We start from the raw sequence: 24894 nt of genomic DNA, 5'->3' as shown, positions 1-24894 counted from the left end.
TGATTGTATTGATACCAAAATCATGATAATCTGATAAAAATAGCCCATATATATAGTGGAAAATAAAAGAGAGTAAATTTTTGCCTGGTCAAGGTACTCTACTCCATTGAAAGGGTCTCATTCACATTCGTGCAATGAGTCACAGACTCCTAACAATAAACTTGGCTATGGTATTGTTTGTGAGGAGGGTTTTATTGATTTTCTCCTCTCCTTTTTCAATTAATGAACTTCCTGGCTGTGATCAGGATGTATTGATTTTTTTTGGGGAAAATAAACGCGATATAAGTACTAATTTTCAAGGAAAACTCAACGATTCTGTAATTTGTAAACTGCGATAATCCGTTGAACGCTAAACTAATGTCGCACGCGCTATCGATCGGTACACATGTACGGTATACTGTACACAAACGCCGGCTATGCATTGTAGCTAGGCACGCTAAGGGGCATGTAATTGTTCGAAAAACAATGGGACAGGGGACGTCTATGGGAAATGTGTGGTTGTGCAAAAATGCGAACGAAACACGCCTACGGATGTGCAATAATGCGAACGTAACGCATGAAGAGTTAATTGGGAGCTTGTAAAGAGTTGTTTCCATCTCCTTCATTTTTCGGTAACATACATATTTTATTTTATCATAAGTAGTATTATAATATCATAATCAATATTTCAAGTTTATAATATGTTATACATACATGTATATATTTTCTTTACTTTATCTATGACTTATTTAGTATCAAACAACATTTATCAATTTACTCATCTATTCATTCAACCTATTTGATGTGGGAGAATTTTTAACTCAATCACACAATGGACAATATAATAATTTCCCCCTGCACATAGGGGCAGAAGAAATTGATTTAAGTGACAGAAATCATTCAGTGACGTGATATACATAAAAAATTCACCTCTTTGTAATAAATTGCTGTCTAGAATAAAAAAGAAAATTGTCTCTCATGACATTGCACAAGAGTACTGGTTCAGATTAGAGTACAAGATTATATTTTACAATTGATTTTAAATGGTTAAATATAAAATCTCACATGAAAGAGCTATTATTGAAGAGCTAGAAGAGCAAGGTTTTGAAGCATCATTTTCCATCAGAACATATTGTTGACTTGAATGCCACAGTCAAGAAGTCTTCCAATCATTACATCATTTACCTAATGTTATGGAAAGAAAAGAAAAGAAAGATATTGAGAGGAATTAATGAAGCAAAATTCATTAGGGTATGTTATGTTGGGATCCGTGATTATTGGAGGGAAGCATAATAAGGAAACTTTGCAGAAAGTTATACAGTTCAAATCACAAAGTATTTAATCATCAATATTTAGCTACAGTTCAAAGTACATGAAGATTCAGATATAATAGGAGACGATGAATGAAATAGTTTCGAAGTATCAGAATGAGATTCGAAGTGAAGTTAAACTAATACTGGATGGACGTCTAAGTCTTGAAGTCGGTCAGTCATGATCAGTGTGGTCTAGTATTCTATCATTGGTATTCTCTTCTATCTCTAATAATCAAGAAGTCTTATTTATATCATTTGTTTTGGGGGTGTAACTATTTAAGGTGGGAGTCATCTAAACTTGTTCTGATTGGTCTACAGGTAACTGTCTATCAAACTTTCTCTGGTATAAGGGGTGTTGTTATTTTCTGTGCAAGTGACTGGGGCTGGAGTGTGAGTCATACTTCTTCCATGAAGTTAGCTGACGTCACTGAGGGTTGGTCTTTTTATGGTCAAGGCTTAGCAGTTAAATGGTATTGGGGGTTTAGGAATTCTTAGATGACATTGGGGGAGTTTGTAAACAAGTGAGGGTGAATGACTGAAAGGATAACAGGAAGTTAAATTCATACATAGAATATCAGCAAAATATTTAAACTTGAATCTCAAAATACTTTGTTATTGTAAATTAGGCATACAATATTTAAACAAGTGGAATGCCTCTGGCCGTCTCACCTGCATCACGCGGTTCAATATAGCATCAGTGCTGACTTTGAAAACTACTCTAACTCGCACAAGATGTTCAGTGATACATGGTTACTATTATGTCCACTTCTTATGAACTAGACCAATAAACTTACAGAGATATGATGGTTATTCAACAAAAAAACCCAACATGGCCAAAGTTAATTGACCTTACATGACCTTTGACCTTGATCATGTGACTTGAAACTTGCACAGGATGTTCAGTGATACTTGATTACTCTTATGTCCAAGATTCATGAATCAGATCCATAAACTTTCAAAGTTATGATGGTAATTAAACAGATACACCCTATTCGGCCAATCACTCCTGAGTTCATTGACCTTTGACCTTTGACATTGGTCATGTGACATGAAATGCGCACAGATGTTCAGTGATACTTGATTACTCTAATGTCCAAGTTCAACGAACTAGACCAATAAACTTTCAAAGTTATGATGGTAATTCAACAGATACCCCCGATTCGGTCAAAGTTCATTGACCCTAATGACCTTTGACCTTAATCATGAGAGCTGAAACTTGCACAAAATGTTCAGTAATGCTTGATTACTATTATGTCCATGTTTCATAAATCAGATCCATAAACTGTCAAAGTTATGATGGGAATTCAACAGATACCCCCAATTCGGCCAAAGTTCATTGACCCTAAATGACCTTTGACCTTGGCCATGTGACATAAAACTCACGCAGGATGTTCAGTGATAATTGATTAACCTTATGTCAAAGTTTCATGAACTAGGTCCATATATTTTCTAAGTTTTATCTGATCATTTTGAAAGAAAATGTTGTGTAGCAAATTTGTAGAGTGTTTCCTGGGCTTTCTTATCATATATAAATTCATTGGATAAATTATGGAAAAATGTATATTAAATTACATTTTCTAAATGCTTTCTCCTAATACTTCCAACAAAATTTAGCCCCCCTTTTACTTTGGTTCTTGTGTTAGTGGCATGACTTTCATTTATCCACTTGGACTGTTCATTACATTGATTGTATTGATACCAAAATCATGATAATCTGATAAAAATAGCCCATATATATAGTGGAAAATAAAAGAGAGTAAATTTTTACCTGGTCAAGGTACTCTACTCCATTGAAAGGGTCTCATTCACATTCGTGCAATGAGTCACAGACTCCTAAAAATAAACTTGGCTATGGTATTGTTTGGGTTTTATTGATTTTCTCCTCTCCTTTTTCAATTAATGAACTTCCTGGCTGTGATCAGGATGTATTGATTTTTTTGGGGGAAAATAAAAGCGATATAAGTACTAATTTTCAAGGAAAACTCAACGCAGGATGTTCAGTGATAATTGATTAACCTTATGTCAAAGTTTCATGAACTAGGTCCATATATTTTCTAAGTTATGATGACATTTCAAAAACTTAACTTCAGGTTAAGATTTCGATGCTGATTCCTCCAACATGGTATAAGTTCATTGACCCTAAATGACCTCTGACCTTGGTCATGTGACATGAAACTCTAATAGGATGTTCATTTATACTTGATTAACCTTATGGCCAAGTTTCATGAACTAGGTCCATATACTTTCTAAGTTATGATGTCATTTCAAAAACTTAACCTCAGGTTAAGATTTGATGTTGACTCTGCCGCCGTAGCCGTCGGAAAAGCAGCGCCTATAGTCTCACACTGCTATGCAGGTGAGACAAAAAATGATGAATTATTCAATGGCTTTATAAGGCATGTTCTTTGCCTTGATGAAAGAGAAATAGATATTTTCAAAATATTGTACATACAGTAACAATATTTTCATTTTTTATGGGTTTTTACTCAAGATCATATAATAATGTATACCTCACCTTATGACAGGCCTTTATCCTTAGATTCTTCAGTGATGTTCTTTTTTCTCCAGTTTCCATGACAAATGGTTGTAGTCCTTTATTACTGACCCGATGGCAATAACTGACGTCTAATAGTTCTAAAGTATGGCATTTGTATGCAAGCTGACTTACACCAAAATCTGTTACTCCATACACACTTCCTACACAGAGTTCTCTTAATGAGCAAGCATTTTCAGCAAGGCCACATAATGTTCTATCCATGATCTTTAAATGCAAAAGAAAAAAGTAATATTAAACATATATCTTTTAATAATTGAAATGATGTAAGATGGTGTCTTGTCATTTGTAATCTTTAACATGAATGAAAAGGTCACATCAAACACATGTTAAATGAAAATAATAGTTTTCCGTCCAAATATCAAAGTGAAGAACTCACAAGATAAAGATGAAAGCAATTTAGAAATGAATAAATGAAATATGACACATAAATGAAATTGTTAAAAAATAAAATTTTTAATATTATTACAATAAAGAAGCTGAGATGAGACAAAAATAACAATTAATGTTATCTTACACAAAAATGCTTTATATAACAGAACTCAAATTTGATAACCAGAAGTCCTGCTAATATTACTTAAATATTTTGAGACTCATACAAAATGACGAAAAATTTGTAAAGAAGAGGTCCAGGTTAAAAATGTTTAATGGAGAAATGGGAACAGAAGAGCAACAACGTAGCTTGCTGGCCTTGCTGGGGAAAGACAAACACAGGGTAGGCCTATGTTTATTTGGGGGATTGTTTCTTTGTGACATCCAATCCCTCATTTCCAGTTCCAACTTTAGTCTGTATCTTGTAGATACTGAGAGAAATTCAAACCAACTTGATAATCACCTTACATGTACATTTCACATCATTGTTTTGTGACACAAGGACTGTGACATTACAGAAACATTTGCCTTCTTTTTATGAAACATTCATTCTATCTTTTGAATTTTTCATCTGACATTAATAATTCATTTTAATTCAAATATCATTTTAAAATAGTTTTAATTCAATATTTAATTTTTCTTGGAGTTAGAGATTTTATTAAGTGTGAATTAATGACAAAGATAAAGTGAACAGAGAAATCTAGCAAGTGAACACACGCACACACTCAAACAGCATGCACATACATGTACACACAGTAAATGCACACATAGGATGGACATTTTATTAATTTAAAAAGGAGCAAACATAATGATTATATAGAATTGATACATATAGGGATACATGCATTCAAGAAACAAAAATTTAAGAAAAAGGTCATTTTGATCAATATGTTACATTGTTATTGAAATACTTCATAGTACCTACTTGATAACAGCTGCTCAGGTCCAACTCTTCCAGATGTTTCCAAGATTCTGCCAGCTGTATAACAGAGTCTTCCGTTAATTTTCCACACTTAGAGAAGGAAGCACATCTTACTTCTCTGCATTTATCTGCTGCTACATCCATGGTTTGCCTAACAACTGCCTTCCAACAATTATCTAACCTGAAAATACATAAACCAGCAAGAACTTTTTAAACTTAGCAGAAATATTTCAAACATTTGTATAAGCAAATGTATTTGTAGTTAAAAAAAAACTAATAAAAGAATAATTATGCCACCCCCCCCAAAAAAAAAGGAAAAAAAGATTACATGTAGTTCATATTTATATCAACTTTGCATGAAGTTTTTGTCAGTCTCCTCTCTCTTGCTTTAATTTTTAATACATGTAGACTGAGAGATTGACATTGTCTTAAGAGTATCTAGTTGAAAGTCACAAAGATGTGTCGGTTATAATTATAATCAAACTAAAAAAATCTGCTGTTTCCGAGGAGTTGTTATCATTTTCTAATTTTTCTCATTTTTCCTCCAAAACAGACAGAAGTCTCCATTAGAACTCGAAACAGTGGTGGTTCGCACGCCACATAACTACAGTGTCTGTGGGGAAAAGAGTGAGCTGCCTCATCCTCTTCGATATCTGCTTAAATCACACTTTTGGGGATGGAAAAATAAAGCATCTGCATGCAAACTATAACCATCTTACCAGTTTCTTGAAATGTGTGATGTAAATGAGTGGAGTGAAATTGAAAAAAAATGAACAAAATTGAAAATACAAAATTTGATTATTCCAAACAGACAGGGTTCACTTTGTGTCATGTGCAGCTAGAACATACAAATATGCCAACCAATCATATTTGTGTTACATGATGTCTACCACCACCACTGCGGTACGTATGGGATACTTTGGTCTATGGAGGTAGAGGATGCTGCAAAGCCAGACAAAGCCTCAGCAGGAGCATACATTTATCCTGACCAAAATAGACTGATTTTTCTGTTTAATAATATATATTATAATGTATATTTACCTCAATTCCCTCAATGCCATTGCATGGGACAAGATACAATGGAGAAATTCTGGAGTTATTAGAAAGTCCCAAGGAGTAAGATCCAGCACTTTGAGCTGAGCAAAGTGAATGTTGACTAAATCAAACCACTTCTTGCAAACACCTCTCATAGCACAGATATCAGGCATTGGAAGTAATGGAATGATGTGATATACAATGATCTCTTCAGGGAGTGACAGAATTCTACACTGAATATCGATTTCATCCATAGCAAGGTCATTGGTCATTGGAGGATTCTACACAAAGAGAAAGAAATAGTTTATATTAGCACTTGGTGTAAGGAGTCTCTAGTATATACAGCTCAGCCGGAAGAGCGCCCTACATTACTTTTGAATACTGATCATACAGTATGTCATGAACACCACTCATTCAATGAACAAGGTTATGATATAACCATGGAGCTAATAGCTCTATGATATAACCTTATAATTAAATATATTATGATATATTACAACATAATATAATATAAAATGATATAATATGATATAATATAGGGACATTGATTTTCTGTTTTACCGGTAAATAGAACTGAAATTATGTTTGGTTCTTATACTTTTCATGTAAAAATTCATGGAGTTCACCTTTGCAAAATGGAATTTCAGTGACAAAACAGAATTTATATTTTTTCATCAAGTTGAAACAAAATTACAGATTTTCAGAAATGGAAAAGACCATTTTTTAGGGCCCCACTCACAAGCTCTGCTTTTTAGGGGTCCTCAAAAACCTCTCATATGTGTTATTTATCCTTTTGTGTTATCTGTTCATTGATTTGTACTTATACATCAGTCAGTCGGCAAGCCCTGAAAAAGTAGCTTCTTTTATCCAAGTGATATTCATGACTATAGGGTTTTTGCATTATTAATGAGCTTGGTGCGAACCAAAACACCTCTTTTTATTCTGCCATTGCTGCTCTAAATATTAACCAAATTTCATGTTTTTGGTATCTTTGTAAAGAAGAAGAATCATTCTTTCAGGTCATGTGTTTGGAATTTTTAAAAAATGTTGTAATATAGGGAAAACTTTTGATATAAAACATGAAACAAAATGATTTTTTTCATGCAACAAATGTTGTTGTTTTCACACTTGATTTCTGTTTGAGCACAAATGATTTTTAGATCATAATAAAGCTGAAGATCTATGCTTTAATATGATATAATTTGTATAAGAAGATGTATCTTAGATGGGTCAGCAGCCAGCTTTTCATAGGCCAAGTACATTTAGCAGCTCAAAAACAAGAATACTGCACTCGATTCGGAACATGGCGGCAAGCTGAGGTAGTCTCGCACGGTGGACGTCTGTTTTTATTCAGCCTTAGTTTATTCTTTTTACACTTTCACGGACCTTTAACTTATTAGATATATTCTGTTAAACATCATGAGTCACCTTAAACACCAAAGCCAAAGGGATCCAGGTGAGTCACCTGTAAAGAAAAGACCTTCTTTGAGTAGTGAGAATCGCTATGAGATTTTGGGGGATTTACACGATGCCAACAACGAGAGCGCTGCCGCTAGCTCTGGCGCTGCTGTGGAGAATACTCCCCCTCCTTGGTTTGCAGAATTCGAAAAGCGGCAGCAGGCACGACTCGATCGTATTGTTGATTTGTTTCGACAAGAACAGGCAGCCTTGAAATTCGAGATGGATACACTGAAGGAGGTTACTGAAGTTAATAAGAAGCTTGCCTTGGCGGAATCCAAGATTGATGACTTAGAGAACAGAAGCAGGCGCAACAACCTGGTTATCTACAATGTTCCTGAAGGGCAAGAGGGATCTGATTGCAGTAAGTTTGTATCAAATTTTCTGAAGTCATCCAATGTCTTAGCTACTATTCAGAGAGCTCACAGAACTGGACCACAGAATGATGCCAAGTCTGCAACATCCACGGGAAAAAACCAACGTCCAAGACCAATTCATGTCGGCTTCTCTTCTTATGTGGAAAAGGAAAAAAGTAAAAAGGCCCTAGTGGAATGCTTCAAGAAAGAGAAGGAAAAGAGATTCTTCGTGTCTGATGATTTTTCTCGGAGAGTTCAGCTGCTAAGGAAAGAAAAACTGCCAGAGTTAAAACTACTACGGGAACAAGGAAAGAATGCCTTTTTTGTGTTTCCAGCGAAGATTGTGGTCCGAGAATCAAAGCCTAAAAAATGAACTTTGTTTAGCTTCTTAAACTTTGTCAAGTAGTTTTGATATCTAAAAATCACACTTCCACTCAGTGTAGCTTCATATATGTTTATTAGGTGCTTAATTGAGAAGTGCAATTTTTTTTTTTTTTTTTTGTTTTGTTTTTAACTTGAAAATTGTTTCCGTCAAAATATGCTCTGTAGGCCTTATTATTTGGCTTTGATCTAATTTTCTTTTTGGATGTCTAAATTTTCTTAATTGTAACTTTCTCTGACTTCCTCCCCCCCCCCCTCCCCAGGCTGGCATTGTAGATTTTTACTTGTATCTATCTTTTCTAAACCAATATCAATAATGTTTGCCAATGTGACGTGATTTATGTCATTCTAGATTAATACTTTTTCTATTTCACGGCTCGATGCTCTACTTTAAAGATGTGTTCTACATGTATAATGTTTTAGCTATCTTGGCTCAAATTCATGGTGCGCATGACAACTATGTTTATAATCTCTATATATCATGTTTCTATTTCTTGTCATATGATTGTGCACACTCTGGTCAATGTGTTTGGAAAGTCCGTGCAGGTTGTTTACTTTTTAGAGACGTCGACCTACTCCGAAAACATGAGTAATACTTTTTTGTGTGCAGATTATGCTGCGCGTGCGAGCGGGGCTGTGTTTGATTTGAAGCCCCGCTCTCCATCCTGCACGCTTGCGTTTCTTTTTGTGATTTTAATTCACTTGTTATGTTTTTTTACATATTTATTGTGTTGTTACATTTATTATAGCGGAATTTATTTTTCATATCTATATTTTTCTACTCAGGTTTATAATAGGTATCCTTGTGATGTCATAGGTACATGTATGCACTTAGGTTTTTTCCTGACTTTGCTGTCCATTAATGAGAATGGCGGTATTATAGTTTCATACATTTTTATATACAGGATGTTCAAGTGTCATCTTTACATGTATCATTATATGTATCATGTTTACCCTGTATATATGCATACCAATACTTGCCATCAAAGTTGTATAAGTTATCATGTCTGTGCCATTGCATAAATCTTTCCGCTCTTTTTTTCTTTATTATTTATTTATTTATTTTTTTTTTTTTTCTTATTTATTCTTTTTATTATTATATATGTTTTTTTTTTTTCTAATGATGTTATGATCACTTGTAAATATTTTAATTATGTTTGATTTGTTATTTTTGTTTATTTTTGGTCAGTGTGGACCCAATAAAACATATAAATACAAAAAAAGAATACTGCACTCTGATTGGTCACAGAGACCACACACCCACGCAAATTCCAATGTTTCCCACACTGGGCCTCTGCAAGGTCACACTCACCATGTGGTAATCGCCTGTTGTTGTGAAAACATTATTCAGCCAATCAGAACTCTGGATTTTATTTTACTCAGAAATTTTAGAAATCTCGTCTTGCATCTTGATGGAAAAAGCTGGCTGCTGACCCATCTAAAAGATGCCACATGTCAAGAGTGACATTGTAAGAAAGTATAGTTTGAGCTTTCTGATGATATAAATAATGTTGGTACCTAAAACACAAAATGTTGCACAATTTGCAAGTGAAAACAGAGGAAGAAAATTCTGTTTGATGCATCTTTTCTGGTAAAAAATTCACTTCTTTATCAAAATATTTTACTCAAAAGAAATAACCAATATGAAAGAATAACATTTACTCTTCCCAATGGTACAAAAATAATCAATTTTACTCCAGGAGAAAGTGGTTAAATTCTTTGAGAAAAAAGTCTCACAATTCACGAGATTTTGCAGGGACATGAATTCAGCCACGAGAGGACTTGGATAAATCTTGCCCATTTGCTCATTAACACAGGGGCTTGCCGACTGACTGACATGTATGTCTAGTTTTTTTAATAAATTAATCTTGAACTCTCTCTAATAATGATTCATGACATGGGATATTTCATCAATGCATATTTATGATTGCACTGATTTATTTTAGCATGTTTAGTGATAGAGACTGCCTTTTTTATAAGTGTGTAAGAAAAACTGCATGATTTTTTCTTCAGACTTCAGCTAGACTAGACAGGGGGGGGGGGGAGACTCACATATATTGGTGGTACGGGGAAGGTTCGCTTTGATGACACCACCCCCCCTGCATTTGATGACAAAAATCAGGCATTTATACCTAGGGATACCTAGTTTCTGATTGTAGGCATGTTATGCCTCTGTATTCAGTTCTTTTTCCTCCTCAAAATGGCTGGCTCACTTCCGGGAACAGAGGAGGAAATATGCAGTGCTATCAGTGGCGTTGTAAGAAACAACCCATCCTCGGCCATCTGGATCTCGGGTGATCTTAGTTAATTTGTCAGACATTGACTGGCAGACTGAGACTGTGACGGGCCATCAGTACAACCTCGGCGTTAACTCAACATTCCTTGCAACCTTTCAAGACGTATGCCTCAGCCAAATAGACTTTCCAACAAGAGGTCAATCAATCCTAGATGTCTTCCTCACAAATCGTCCATCTCTAATCAGGAAATGCATCCCCTCACCAGGTATCAGTGATCATAATATGGTCCTCACGGTTGCTGACATAAGGGCGAAGATACAGAGACCAATCAAGAGGAAGGTCTATCTTTGGAAGAAGGCAAACATGGACACCATCAGAGAAGCAATGGCAAGCTTTGCTGACAGTTACTTGGACCAGACTTCTCTAGATACCCCGGTCGAAAGTCAGTGGACAGACATAAAAAGTAAGATCTTATCTGCACTTGAGGAAGATGTACCATCGAAGATGACCTCATGCAGATTTAGCCAACCCTGGATCACGACAGAATTGAAACGTCTCTCCAGAAAGAAGAAAAGATCATTCAGGAGATCGAGAGCTGCCGCAGCCGAGATTGACAACACAGAACACCGTAATTACAAGGAACTTAAGAAAACTATGCAAAGGGAATGTCGTAAAATCTACCAGACCTACATCTCAGATCTGATATGTGGAGAAGGTCCCAGTGGAGGCAAGAGATTTTGGACATTCATTAAGAATAAGCGGTGTGACAACTCTGGAGTATCCCCACTCTTGAGAGATGGTGTCCTCCGATGTGACAGCAAAACAAAGGCTGCTGTCCTGAACGATCAGTTCTCTTCAGTCTTTACAAAAGAAGACATAGTCAACATTCCTGACATGGGAGCTAGTCCACACCCGAAGATCTGCAACATTGAAATTGGTTCTGAAGGAGTCTGGAAACTGTTGTCCAAGATCAACCCATACAAGGCACCAGGACCTGACGGCCTTCCTGCACGTATCCTGAAGGAGTGTTCATTTGATAAAGTACCACATGAAAGACTCTTGAGAAAACTAGCCTTCTATGGCATCCAAGGAAATCTTCTTTGTTGGATCAGAGCCTTCCTTAAAGATCGTGTTCAACAGGTGGTGCTTGAAGGAACTACCTCTCTCCCAGCTGATGTCAACTCGGGCGTACCTCAAGGGACTCTACTTGGCCCACTTCTCTTCTTGGCCTACATCAACAATCTGCCTAGCTGTGTCCAGTCCGAAGTGCGGATGTTTGCCAACGATTGTCTTCTCTACCGACACATCAGCTCGCAATCTGACGCAGACGCACTCCAAGAAGATCTCACTAACCTGCAAGATTGGGAAGCCAAGTGGCAGATGTCTTTCAATCCATCGAAATGTGAAGTTCTGAGAGTGACCAATAAGGTGAAAAATGTCATCAAATCACCTTATTCTCTTCATGGAGTTGAACTTCCAGCTGTTGACAATGCCAAGTACCTCGGAGTACACATCAACTCCAAGCTCAGCTGGAAGACGCATATTGACAGTACATGTAAAAAAGCAAATAGTACACGAGGATTCCTCCAGAGAAACCTGTATGGCTGCCCCAAGAAAATCAAGGACCAGGCATACAGGACATAGGGGGGGGCACTCGACCAAAAAAGTGGTGGGGGTGTGCCGCGGGCGAGACAAAAAACGGGAGCGGGCTTATTGTAAAAAGGAGGGTCCTCGGAACGGGCTCCGGAACGACAAATGTTTGTGAAAACGGGGGTCCTTGGAACGGATCGCCAGCGTGTGAGTGCGTACATGCATCCCTATGGAACGGTCATGCGTGCATGATGCAGCTAGCGTGGCCTCCGCCGGGGAGCTCTGCGGCCGCTTTTCACCCAAATTGCAGCTCATTTAATGCGATCGGAGCGGCGTAACGAAAAATATGCAAAGCTTTGGAGCGGATTTCTCTCTTCTTTTTTCTCGATAAGAAGAAAATGCTATGCCTTGGAGGGGCTTTCTTTGTTCTTTTTCTCAACAAGACAAAAATGCTATGCCTTTGAACGGAAATTTGAGTGTAAAAATGGGGGTCCCCTCCGCGGCACATACCCACTATGCATTACAAACTGAGTGCCCCCCCCCCCCGGATATGTACATAGGCTACATATACACCTTTAACCTCAAAAGCATATTACTGAGGTTTGGCAATGCAGCATGACACACTAGTTTTTCAGCACTGCACAAAGTACGAAAATACTCTACCCAGATGTCTTTACTGTTTACTACACCCGGAAGAAGAAGAAGAGCTTTTTGTAGTCATATTTTATTGGCAGTGTATACAGCCACACGCGTGTGTCTTTACCATCCAGCCACACGCGTGTGGTTATATCCAGAACACTTATCTGTGGATACCGCCACACGCCGCCAGTAATAACAGTAAAACATGTACCGTATGTAGGTCTGACCGTCTATATCACGATCAAAATAACCTCATTTCTTCATTAAATTCTTACATTCTAAACCCCTTTGATATCCTTAGATCGTTTCAATTTCATTCTCACCGTCTTCTCTCCTTGCTTTTCTTGTCTTGTTACAAACGGTCGTCTGTTTAACAGCAAATTCTCTTTTTCTACTTGTGTCGATTCTGGCTTCCTTTGCGGTGGCAGACCCATACAGCGTTAGCGCAGCGCAGTAGTAGACATACACAGTTTGGGTTACGTTAAACCCAAACTGTGTATGTCTACTATACTGCACTGCACTGCGCTAAGGCTGTATGGGTCTGCTACCGCGAAGGAAGCCAGAATCGACACAAGTAGAAAAAGAGAATTTGCTGTTAAACAGACGACCGTTTGTAACAAGACAAGAAAAGCAAGGAGAGAAGACGGTGAGAATGAAATTGAAACGATCTCAAAGGGGTTTAGAATGTAAGAATTTAATGAAGAAATGAGGTTATTTTGATCGTGATATAAATATAGACGGTCAGACCTACATACGGTACGTGTTTTACTGTTATTACTGGCGGCGTGTGGCGGTATCCACAGATAGGTGTTCTGGATATAACCACACGCGTGTGGCTGGATGGTAAAGACACACGCGTGTGGCTGTATACACTGCCTATTTTATTGGCTCATTTTTCCAGCATCTATGGATCTATCCAGGCCAGGGCAGCTTCAAAACTGCACACTTGGGGCAGTGACAACATTATTTAGGCTATTCTATGTCTTACGTATTCTAACATTTAAAAAAATCCGATATTTCTGGGTCTCTGTCCTTGGTATGAACATTTTTTACTGTGACACCTCTGCTCTGGACAGGTATGTTCACTGTAAATTCTTCTAAATCTTCAACTCATGAAGAAAAAGTGAAATGAGCCAAACGTTGTCAATTCTAATATCTATTTCAACAAACAGAGAGCCCTAACACCCATAACAGAGAAAAGATATACCACAACTCAAAATCTAAGTTGCATTCTGAATGAGTGTCAATGTCATGTCACGTCACGCAGGTAGAGTTCTAATACATTACGTCAATTCCAATACATGGGACTTAAGATAATAATAGGTACAGTATGAACGTTTATGTAAAGGATTAAAACTAGAAAAAACATAAATTTCTCAAATACTTGCATTATTTATGTTTTGTACAATGAAAAAGGATCATTTATTTCCTCAAAATGTCTGAAAGCTAACAGATATGGAGCGATAAATCAGCGGATAGTCAACGATACCCCAGCGATACGGACGACGTAAAAAATACGATTTAACGATCGTGCAACTGCAGAGGGCGTAGTATACCGAACGTCAAGCTGCAAGGTATTGTCAGAAATTCTGTGATATGACTTGACTTTGTGAGGTTATTTTCTATGGAGCAAATTCAGCACAGAATATATATATATTGGCTACAATCTAAGCGAATATCAAGAAGGCATTAGGACCCAAATTTACGTATTTTCGTTTGACTTGACGGCCGACGGAGAGACCGAGAGCTCGGATCGACTTCCAGGTTCCAGTTGCAATTAGGATAGGAGCAGCAGAGGAGCGGGGATCATGGATGACTTCTCGGGCCCCAGTCCGCTAAGGATGCGGTGTCGCATTGCCTTCGCAGTCACTGGACTTATTGTTGGGCTGGCCATCTTTATTTGCTTCATCGCTGCTGAACAATTTTATAATCTACACATCGCTCTGTGGGGATTAGCAAGTGGTAATCTTATTTGTATTTTATCTGCAAGTGTCAGGGAAGTTTAATACTTGATAGCAATAATAATCTGATAAACAGATAAAATTAATAAATGTCAATCCAAAAATGTCTAATGTTAGGACACACAAAAAAAGAAACAAGAACACCATTCTACTACTAGTACTAAAAGGCATAGCAATTAGCATTATCAATATTATCACACTCACAGACATTGCTCAAAACTTACCTCAAAATTTCCTACATAGTGAGTGTGTTTAAAAAAAAAAAACGGGACATATTTGAAAACTCTATAAAATTTTTGTTTCAAATTGTGATGTCTATATTTTGGTGTACATGCTCTAGGCCTAACTTCTAAGCCTAAGGTCTTGTCTTTGAAATGCAATTTAAAAAAAATAAATTTTGTTCATGCTCGAGCGAACACTGGATGTTTTTGTTGAGGGTTCAAAAAGAGGCTTGCGCCAGAATTGCAGAATATAAGTAATATGATGATCAAACTTCTTGCTAATCAGGAGACTTCATCTTGACCTTTTCGCTATGGCACAATTTTTTATTTATGCTGTCAAAATTTATTTACAAATCTATTAATTTACTTGAATTATTTTTTTGTTTTTTTCACTTAAACTTCTCTTTTAATTCTCCTTCATAAGTAACTGAGAAAAGATTTTTTTTGTCAACCCAAGCAAGAAGATTTGCATTATTAATTGGGAAAACTTGTGATTATTCAAATCCTTTTAGTATTTGAAAGAAAAATTATGTTTGTACCTTTGAAAGAAATGAATCTATTTTTTCGAAGGGTCATTGATTTGATTCCTTGACCAAGTTTAATTGCTTGAGTTTGACAGAGAACACAGGAAGGGATTCATGTCTTTCAATGACAATTGGTGTATTGAGTCAATTTTAAGCTAGATATGGCAGATCGCGTAAAATATGAGCGAGCGAAGTGAGCATGCAAATATTCCTACTTTTTTATTCGAATATCAAATTTTGTGATAGATTTTGACTTAATATTCAGAAAATATCATATTTTCTTTCTATCTTTCCTTTTATTTCCTGTCCACTTTTTTTTGTCATGATATTTTTAATTAAGGTGTGGGGGGGGAGAGCATCCCAAGCCCCCGCCCATCTATGTGGCACTGTTCAAAGGTACCATAACCTTTGTAGCACACAATGAAAGGATTTGAAAAGAATCCACCGCTCTCCCATAATTCAGTTGAAAAAAATTGTTTTAGCCTGAAGAAGGAATATTTAAAGCTAACAGAGAGCAAAATAAAAAGAAACAACAGGACAATTCAAGTAAATAAATAGATCTGAAAATCAATTTTGACCGCATGATTTGAAAATTATGGCACAGATAATGAAAAGGTTAAGAGGAAGTCTGCTAATTAGCAAGAAGTTCGATCATCATATTTATAATTTTATGCCATTTTGGCGCAAGCCTCCTTTTTAACCTCAGACAAAAATATTCCGTATTCAAACTAAATATTTTTAACAGCATTTGAAAGATAAGACCTTAGAGCACCTATTAAAACCAAAATATAGACATTAAAATTTGAAACAAAAAAATTTATTTAGATTTTTCCCCGTTTTTTATACGCACTGAGCAGTATACTGTTTGGGCTAGTGGCCCAAATAGGCATTTTAAAGACTAAAGTCTTTATGCTGAACTAGACTGTTTGAGCCTAAATACTACTGTACGTTTAGACCAAAAGTGGACCAATTGCTCCACTCACCCATACATGATGGGGATTATAGTAAAATGTCAGAAATTGTTAAATAAATCCCCAGAAACGACAGTTATTTCTGTCTACTGTACGTTAGGACCCGTGGAAACGTCACATTGTCATTGATAGACATTTAACTACATATGTACATGTAAAAAAAAATTTGAGGCCAAATTGTCTACCAGTATTGACTTTTTAAACACATGTCTGCAGCACAAATCTAGTACCATTACCTACATGTACCCTACCAATGAAAATTATGCAATGCATGGCAATGCCACCAATGTGATGCAAAAACAAGAATGTGGATTGTTAGTATATAATAAGGTTCAGTTCTTCTGTTCCTCTATGTATGTCCAGCTCCTAGTGATAGCAGTGACGTCTGAATTTGGCGCGGTTTGGGGAGTGAATCTGATGGTTATGTCATACATGTAGATCTAGATACACCAGTAGGCCTCATAAAAAATTGAAATTCTGCATTACGTTACAAAAAATCAATCCTCCTCAAATTGTACAGTATCCCTAGACGCTGCTACTAGTACAAGCTCAGGAAGACTATTCCACAAGTTGCAGATTCTCGATCTTGTGTGCATGACCCCTTGTACTGGTGAGACATGCTGACATAGGGTAACATCAGGGTCATATTTGTGAATATATTAAAGGTCTCATCACCAATAGCTCTTCTATAAACAAGAGTAGGCAAATTAAGCTTCTTCAGTTTATCAGGGTATGAGAGCCCTTTCAAAGATTGAACGTAGGGAGCAGCTTATCTCTGCACATGTGCATCAATATGCTTTACTTTGTTTGGATTCCACACAGTGAGACTGAGACCATACTCTTAGATGAGTCCAAACAATACAGATAAAATATAAGATAACTTCATCCAAAAACACAAATGACCTCCTTAACAAAACCTGTTAGCCTGTTTACTTTTGACACAATTTTTGTATGTGGGTATCAAAAGAAAGCCTGGCATCTACATGTACATTTAAGATCCATGCCCAGTTCCTTCATTGTATGAACATTCTCTAGATTGCAGCATTACCCTTCTTTGAATAATATGACCTGGGAGGGCAATTTGATACCTTGTTAACAGGACCAAATGTCAAAACTTTACACTTCTCACTCTCTAGATTGAAGTTCAAAAGCCTCTTATCAGACCAACTCTGTAATACATGAAGATCGTCTTGTAACTGAGAGGAATCACAATCGCAACTTCGCAAGTAATCTCACTAAGAAAAGAATCTTAGTACCAGTAATCTTGTCCAACATAGTAAGCAATTGAAGAGAAATGGACCTCCAGGAATGAAGCTATACTGTTTAGGACTAAACAAATCATTGCACTTCATGTGGTCAATAACTTCATCTCGGAGTATTCAAGGACTCAAGTACTTTACAAAGAATACAAGTTAGACTTATAGGCCGGTAGTTATTAGGCAAAGCTTTGTCACCTCTCAACAGCTAAAATATGGGCCTTCTTCCATACAGGGGGAAGAATACCCATTCTAATTGATGTGTTGTAAATGATGCTTTTTTAAAGGCTTAGCTAAGGAGAAGCTAGATATTTAAGAACATATGCATGGAAATCACATGGGCCCGAAGACTTGGAAATATCCAACTGAAGCAACTTTTTTAGAATCGTATCCTCACTAATCTCCATGGTATGAAGCATCTAAGTGACCACACGGTCAGACGGAATAGGAGCATCTCCCACCGGTTCATTCTTTAAAATCACTTGAGAAATGATTTAACAACACTTCAGCCTTCCCATGGTCATTCACATTGAGAGTTAGCCCACGCTCAAAATCAGAGATCCCAGACTGAACTTTAATCTTGGCACCAACATATTTCCAAATTTCTTGGGATTAACCTGAGCTTCACATGCCACATTCTTCTTTTGTTTCGGGATATTTCTTGTGGCCTGAAATTTCTACAAGAATCATTTCATGTGATGTGATGCATAACTTGCATTGTATCTTAAGATGGTATCTCAATGTATTTCCTCCACTATATCATTTAAAAAAACATGAACAAGCAAGTAAAAACATTAAACATTCCATGTGACACTCCTTATTATTTTATCATATGTGTGGTCAATATTGTCATAGATCTAACTTAGGCCTACTGCTAATTTCCAAATATATACATGAACTTTGTTATGTTCTGAAACATATATATCCATACTATATTCATTAGAATACTTAATGTTGAGATGAAAGCAATTATAAATTCATGAATAATATACATCAGCAACATGAAACACTTATTCCAATCCAACTTACTTCGTTGGGTGGACTACTTAACAACTTTAGGCAGTTGACAATAACAAAAGAATCAACGAAGACCAAAGGAGAGTCTCCTCAAATCAAATTTATGCAAAAGTGATAAAAATCAAACTGGAATAGTTATTCTTTGTTGCTATGGTACATGTAGCTCGTAGCTTAAAATGCACAAGTGCATTCTCAAGGGCATGGCCAGGGGTGCGAGTAGCTACATGTTGACCTAGCCGAAACTGTGGGCAGCCACAGGTAAAAGACATACATATAGTAGTAAAACATTACGACATCCCTTTGAGTGCAAGGCCCCTCATAGAAATCTAGGCCTACTGTAATTATTAGAGAGAGACCTTACCCATCTGTGTTGTAAATTATTTATATGTACTGCCTTTGCTGAAACAATAAATAGGCAGAAAAGAATAGTATCTGAGCACATTCCAATTTCATACAATTTTTTCACCCTGCACACACACACATACTGTATGGTTCCCTCTTTCTTGTCTTCAGGAGTATTTGCTTTTCTCACACTCACTGTTCACATCCAACATATGAGAGGACATCGAGACCTGTGGGTTTATCGACTTAAATTCTTCATCGTTCTTGGATTCTTTGTCCAGCTTGGTTCATTGATTGCCTTGGTTACATATGTGGTACTTGGAGCTGTCAGAGGACAAGGTAAGTGGATGAGCAAAAAAAAAATGAATGAATATTTTCATGAGCATTACATTTTACTGAGTAATGAACTTAAGCTTGACTCCCTGTAGACCTTTGGTATTGCACCCTAAAATGAGTTTGTCAAATGATATTTCAGCCTTTTAGTTTTATTGCTTTACTATCATTTTTCATTTTGGGGAGTCATAGTACAAAAAAAAAGGACATTGGCCTTTTGAGTCGTCTTTCATATCATAATTTCTTCACATTGTACACCACATGATTTAGTTCATAAGGAACAAATTTTACAGACCTAAGTAAATTTATTTTGGTGATGTGCAAATGATAGTTGTTTTGTAGTCTCTTTGAATGATGTGCAACTCAACTTACCATTTTCTCTCCTGGTAAGGTATGTTTGAAGTGGATATTTACACACACTGGAGTGGAATGTAGAGAGTAGTACATTCAAACCAACCTTTAACATACGATGTCCAATAAATTGTAACTTTACACAATTGCTTGGACAGAGATCTAGATTTTATGTGGGGGTTGCAAATCAAAATGCAATAAAACGGGGGACTTGTGATGATTTAATTAATGCAAGGTCAACTGAACACCAGGGTTGGGCTCAATTACTTTCAATTACAATGACATGTACATAAATGAAGAAATGTTCAATTACAATTACTTTTCAATTAAATTACATTTTTTTATTATAATTAGGCTAATAAGGCCACCTATTACTTTTGTCAATTACAAATACAATTTCAATTACTTTCTATAAAGTCATAAATGAAATCAATTTAATTTTGTATGTAGTGCTGCCCATTTCAACATAATTCTAAGTAAGGAGAAACTTAAAAAAGGATGGTTTATTAGTTTAGCGAGCATTGATACTGTCTATCGCTCCCTTTAATGATGTACAACATGTAAACTTGACTTGTGAGACGTGACCTCATTCATCAAGGACGGATCCAGCTTTTGCCTATAGAGGGGCAGGAAAAAAATATTTTCATTCACATTTTCCCTGTTCAGCCACAAAAGCTGATTTTTTTTTCAAGGGGGTAGTCCCAACTTAAGTCTAAAGAACATCTTACATTTATTCTCACAAACAAAATGAAGCCACTGCATGAGTTTATAAGGAATGTAACTTTGCTAGTATGAAAAATTACATTTCTTGTTGGAACCTACATGTATGACCTTTTGCAAATTTTCGTATATATTTTATTTGTGCACTTCTTTATAGCAATAGTGTCTCCTCTTTCCTCCACATCATGGGAAATGATATACATGTAGTTGCATGCAAGAGATAAATACAGGTAGTTGCACTTTACAGAAAAGAGAAATAGGCAATCCACAGTAAATCGAATGATAATGTGATTGACAGTAATTTAAGTCAATTTCAATTACAGTTACATGTACTTTCCCTTTAAAAATTTCAATTACAAATTACAATTATTTGAAAAACTGTAATTAATTACCATATATAATTGATCAATTACAAGTAATCGATTCCAATTCTTCCAATTCTGCTGAACACCCTTAGATATTCATATTAGTATGTACATGTATTGCTTTGTAATCTATAATATTCCTTTTCTTTTTCAGATCTGATGCCAGTAAACGGAAATGACAAGGGATTCTATCTTGCAGCAGTATGGGTGTTCATGACCTGGAAGTGGTCCTTTGCTCTGTTCATATACTCAAGGTCATACAGAAAAGGCTATGTTACAAGGTATGACACCATTCCATGAACTGGCTGTTAACCCATTTACTTCTGTATTAGAGTGTCTGCTGCACTTAAAATGTAGGTCTAAAGGAATAAAAGTTGAATTGCAGACTGGTTAATGGACTAAGTGGATGTCATGTTTATTGCAGGTGTGACTTTAATTAAAAGAAATTGTGTGTGCTTTCAAGCTTGAGGGTAGTTGTTAGTACTGACAAGCTGGAATTGTCCTGTTTGTCCTTTACAAACTTGTATTAAGTCTACATGTATAATAGATAACAAGAGTACTTCTGAAAATAATGACCTGTTTGAATGTTCCCAGATATAGTAATATATTCAAATACTCAAATCCAATGATCTTTTATGTCATTTTCATTATGTCATGATTTATACATGTAATTGCATCACAATGACTGCCAGGGCATTCCATTTGTTATTCAAGTCATTTTTTATTTATTTTTTTCTTTAATTCACAAGTACATGTACATGTATTATATTGAGGGATTGTTTTTTTCTTTTTAGATCAACTTTGATAATGTGATTTTTTTTTGTGACACTTTCTGTTTTCATTCTCATTTTTCTTACTTTGAGGTAAGAAATTGATATTCCTGAATTACCTTGGCCAATTTATTTGGCACCCATTTGTCCCTTATAGCACTACCTTTGATTTTTCCATGAAAAATTAAAATTAAAAACAAAAATTTAATGTATTCTATAGAGCCCCTATATTAGTCTTGACTTTCTGTGAGAAGCTTTCAAGTAGAGTGATGTGGAAATATATTTTATATAACACTCTATGTCAGAAATTTATAATTCACAGTGCATTACATCTCAAAGATTGTACATGTAAAATTTAGAGATTTTTTGCCTTGAATTTTACCATTCAATACAGTAATTCTATTGATTTTGATACCTTTGTTTTTTTTTACTCGTTTTTTACGAATCAATTCGTTATCTATCAGAGATGGTCATTTTGAAAATGTATATTTCAGCATTGTGAAGATTCCTTGCATTAGACTGGTTTTGTGTTTTCTTTATTGTGAATTACTGTGATTGTACATTTCATGTTTTCTGTAAAAAGGACAGATCATGTGACAGAGTGAAAAGCTTTTGTAATATAGACTATTGATTGTATCGCAGTATAACCCTAATCATGACCAAGATGCTATTTATTGCATGTCAAAAGGTAAAGTTTTAAGAATATTTTGCTTTCATAAAGGTGTTGTATGGTTAATGTTATTAATTTGTAATTTTGTAATACATGTACCAGGTATTTTGTTGGTTTGGTTTCTTAGTTGGTAAAAACGTGAATCCATGAATCCAGCCAATTGATAATTGTGACAAAATTTTTTGTATATTTTGATTGATGAGAAAAAAAATATAGAAATTAAGTGAAAGATATTTATTAGACTGTGTTTATGCATACAAAACGTTTTTTGCTACATGAATTAGATGGAATTGATTCAAAATTGCAAATCAATAGCCCCTTCTTTTGTTGACATTTGACATCGAGTATATTAAAACAATATAAATCGTTGGTGATTACCATACAAAGAGATATTTAGTCTCCCATTTAGGATCCCTGTGTGTGATTTTCTTCAGTGCAATTAACAATCAATGATTTGAGATTTTCAACTCTCCTGCTTGTCTTTTTTTTGTCACTTTCCTTTGATGCATACAGTATATTATCTAGTCTAAAGTTGCCTTTATCTTTATTTTGTTTTATTTCAGTGATGAGAATCTCTTGATTTAAAGGATCCATTAAACAGGGTATGATAAAAACATGTGTTTATATAAAAAGGAAAGCATCCTTTACATCACCTCATGATACCATTATACAAAAGTTTATTCAAATGCACAACATTCTTGATTGATGAGGAATGATTCTCCAAGAAATTGGAAATTCATATATTTGGCATTTTGCTGTTGTGTGTGTAAATACTACATGTATTTAATGTGCATGTACACATGCTCATTGGATTATCACAGATGCTACATAAAGGTTTAAATGTTCTCTCAAAGTATCTTCCGCCATGAAGAAGAGAGTTTATATGCAGGAAAGGCAAAAAGAAACATGCCTTTTTATTATGCAACACTTCAATCATTGATCACCTTGGATATGTTCCTTGTGTATTACAACTTTGCTTGTATGCACTCATTCATCCTGCCCTGGTTAAAGCAACTAGCCATATGTCATTGCCTTTTACTTGATCTGTATTGAACCATTATTTCATTCATTTCATAGAGATATAATTTTCATTAGAACATTTCCAAGGGGTGTTTCTTAAAGCTGTTTAGGAGTATATTAAAGCAACTAAAATAAAGTGCCAAGAGCCACAGTTACAGTATTTACTGAATCAATGATGCAATATATCCCATCATTTCCTGTGCTTGGGTTATATTTTTAATGCATTTCACAAACAGACGTGCACTTTTTAAAACAATCTTTTGGTCTTTCTATGAACTACCATGCAGCATTACATCTGTTTTGGTCAGTCCAAGAATTGATAGCATTTCAGCAAGAACTACAAATTTTTGTCATTTAGATAGAATCTCTTTATGTTTGTGTAAAAGAGCTTTAAGCTATATAAAGAAAGAATATAACAGTAAAATTGTGTGAAAGTCTCAAGAGTATTATTGCTTAATATTAATGAGATATGCAAACATTTTGTTTTGCAATGTAATTTTTGTGTTTTTTAGAGGGGGTAATGTGAGACTCAATACTAAGATGTATGTGCACCTGTATTGTTATACATGTACATTGTAGACAGCCAAGTTCAGCTTATTTTATTACTATGTTTTTTTTATACGCAGATGATTCTATTATTGACCTATGGAATGTATGAAGTACATGTACTTTAAATCACATGATGGGTCACGGCATGGGGGGGGGGGCAGCAGCAAAAAATTTTGAGTCACTGATTAGTGGGCACACAAGATGTGCTCAATAACCAGGTATAGGCCCACTTACCTAAAACTAAAGACATTTTGAGGACTTTGCCATTAAATGCATATGTTTCTCACTGATTACATGTACATTTGTAAATTATGCCATATTCAGACCTAAAAAAGATAAATTTTGAGCAAATTTTTGTTATCATGATACGTACCTGTCTCATTAAACAAGCGTGAGCTAAAATTTTGTAGACCTTTATATTGAACCCAAGCAGGGACATTATTTTTTAAGGAATTCATGAAGAGCATACATTTCTCACCAGTCATCTCATGCGAGTGCCAAGCTCTTGCAGATATTTTTAGAATTACACTTACATTTTTCATATGAAGCACATTTGGTAGTCATTGTATTCTGACGTATTTCATTAATAAAATATTATGAGCCCGAAGTGCGAGCTGAAATCTTTTTTAATTTAGACCTGAAGAGGGGCATTCCAAGGCTTGTTTGTAGGAGGAATTCATTAAGACCATACATATTTCTCTAATAAATGATGTGAGATGTGAGCGCGAAGCGCAAGCTGAAAACTTCTGATACTCAGACTAGAAAAAGGGCCATGTAGAGGACTGTTTTCATGAGAGCAGAATATCTCACCAATGTGAACATAAAGTTATGAAAAAATTCTTATGTAACAATATTTCATATCATATACAATGATTTCTCCCACTAGGCCACTACCTTTCTCTTTTCCTTTTTTTTCTGTCAGCCGATGGGATGTAGTTATGCCACTGCCTTGATGTACAGTATCTCAGTCATCATATGATACCCTTTT

General features: G+C 35.7%; 2 protein-coding genes across 2 annotated transcripts; one reads left to right on the top strand and one right to left on the bottom strand.

Annotated features, from left to right (window-relative positions):
• Window positions 1-227: 227 nt before the first annotated feature.
• Window positions 228-6472, bottom strand: LOC121409907 (F-box/LRR-repeat protein 4-like). The gene is made up of 4 exons (XM_041601691.1): window positions 6182-6472; window positions 5144-5321; window positions 3808-4053; window positions 228-1164 (listed from the first exon to the last, which is right to left on the bottom strand). Exons 1-4 carry the CDS (start codon window positions 6445-6447, stop codon window positions 1102-1104), a joined length of 753 nt encoding a protein of 250 aa, XP_041457625.1. The 5' UTR covers window positions 6448-6472; the 3' UTR covers window positions 228-1101.
• A 7902-nt stretch (window positions 6473-14374) lies between these two features.
• Window positions 14375-24223, top strand: LOC121409906 (heme transporter hrg1-B-like). Its single transcript, XM_041601689.1, has 4 exons — window positions 14375-14798; window positions 19300-19467; window positions 21052-21178; window positions 22901-24223. The coding sequence occupies exons 1-4, from the start codon at window positions 14645-14647 to the stop codon at window positions 22920-22922; spliced, it is 471 nt and encodes a 156-aa protein (XP_041457623.1). The 5' UTR covers window positions 14375-14644; the 3' UTR covers window positions 22923-24223.
• Window positions 24224-24894: the final 671 nt, after the last annotated feature.

The sequence above is a fragment of the Lytechinus variegatus genome, chromosome 3 (assembly GCF_018143015.1).
Source record: "Lytechinus variegatus isolate NC3 chromosome 3, Lvar_3.0, whole genome shotgun sequence".
Lineage (NCBI taxonomy): Eukaryota > Metazoa > Echinodermata > Echinoidea > Temnopleuroida > Toxopneustidae > Lytechinus > Lytechinus variegatus.
Note: the sequence above shows the minus strand (reverse complement) of the source record. Positions and strands in the feature narration are given on the sequence as shown.

Bases quoted from the DNA above. Each gene is read 5' to 3' on its own strand.
- LOC121409907 (XM_041601691.1), bottom strand. From the start codon at position 6,447: ATGACCAATGACCTTGCTATGGATGAAATCGATATTCAGTGTAGAATT. The intron at 5,322-6,181 runs GTAAATATACAT...ATGTATTTTCAG, and splicing joins ATGGCATTGAGGGAATTGAG to GTTAGATAATTGTTGGAAGG. The intron at 4,054-5,143 runs GTAGGTACTATG...TTGCATTTAAAG, and splicing joins ACCTGAGCAGCTGTTATCAA to ATCATGGATAGAACATTATG.
- LOC121409906 (XM_041601689.1), top strand. From the start codon at position 14,645: ATGGATGACTTCTCGGGCCCCAGTCCGCTAAGGATGCGGTGTCGCATT. The intron at 14,799-19,299 runs GTAATCTTATTT...TCTTGTCTTCAG, and splicing joins TCTGTGGGGATTAGCAAGTG to GAGTATTTGCTTTTCTCACA. The intron at 21,179-22,900 runs GTATGACACCAT...GTTTTATTTCAG, and splicing joins AGAAAAGGCTATGTTACAAG to TGATGAGAATCTCTTGATTT.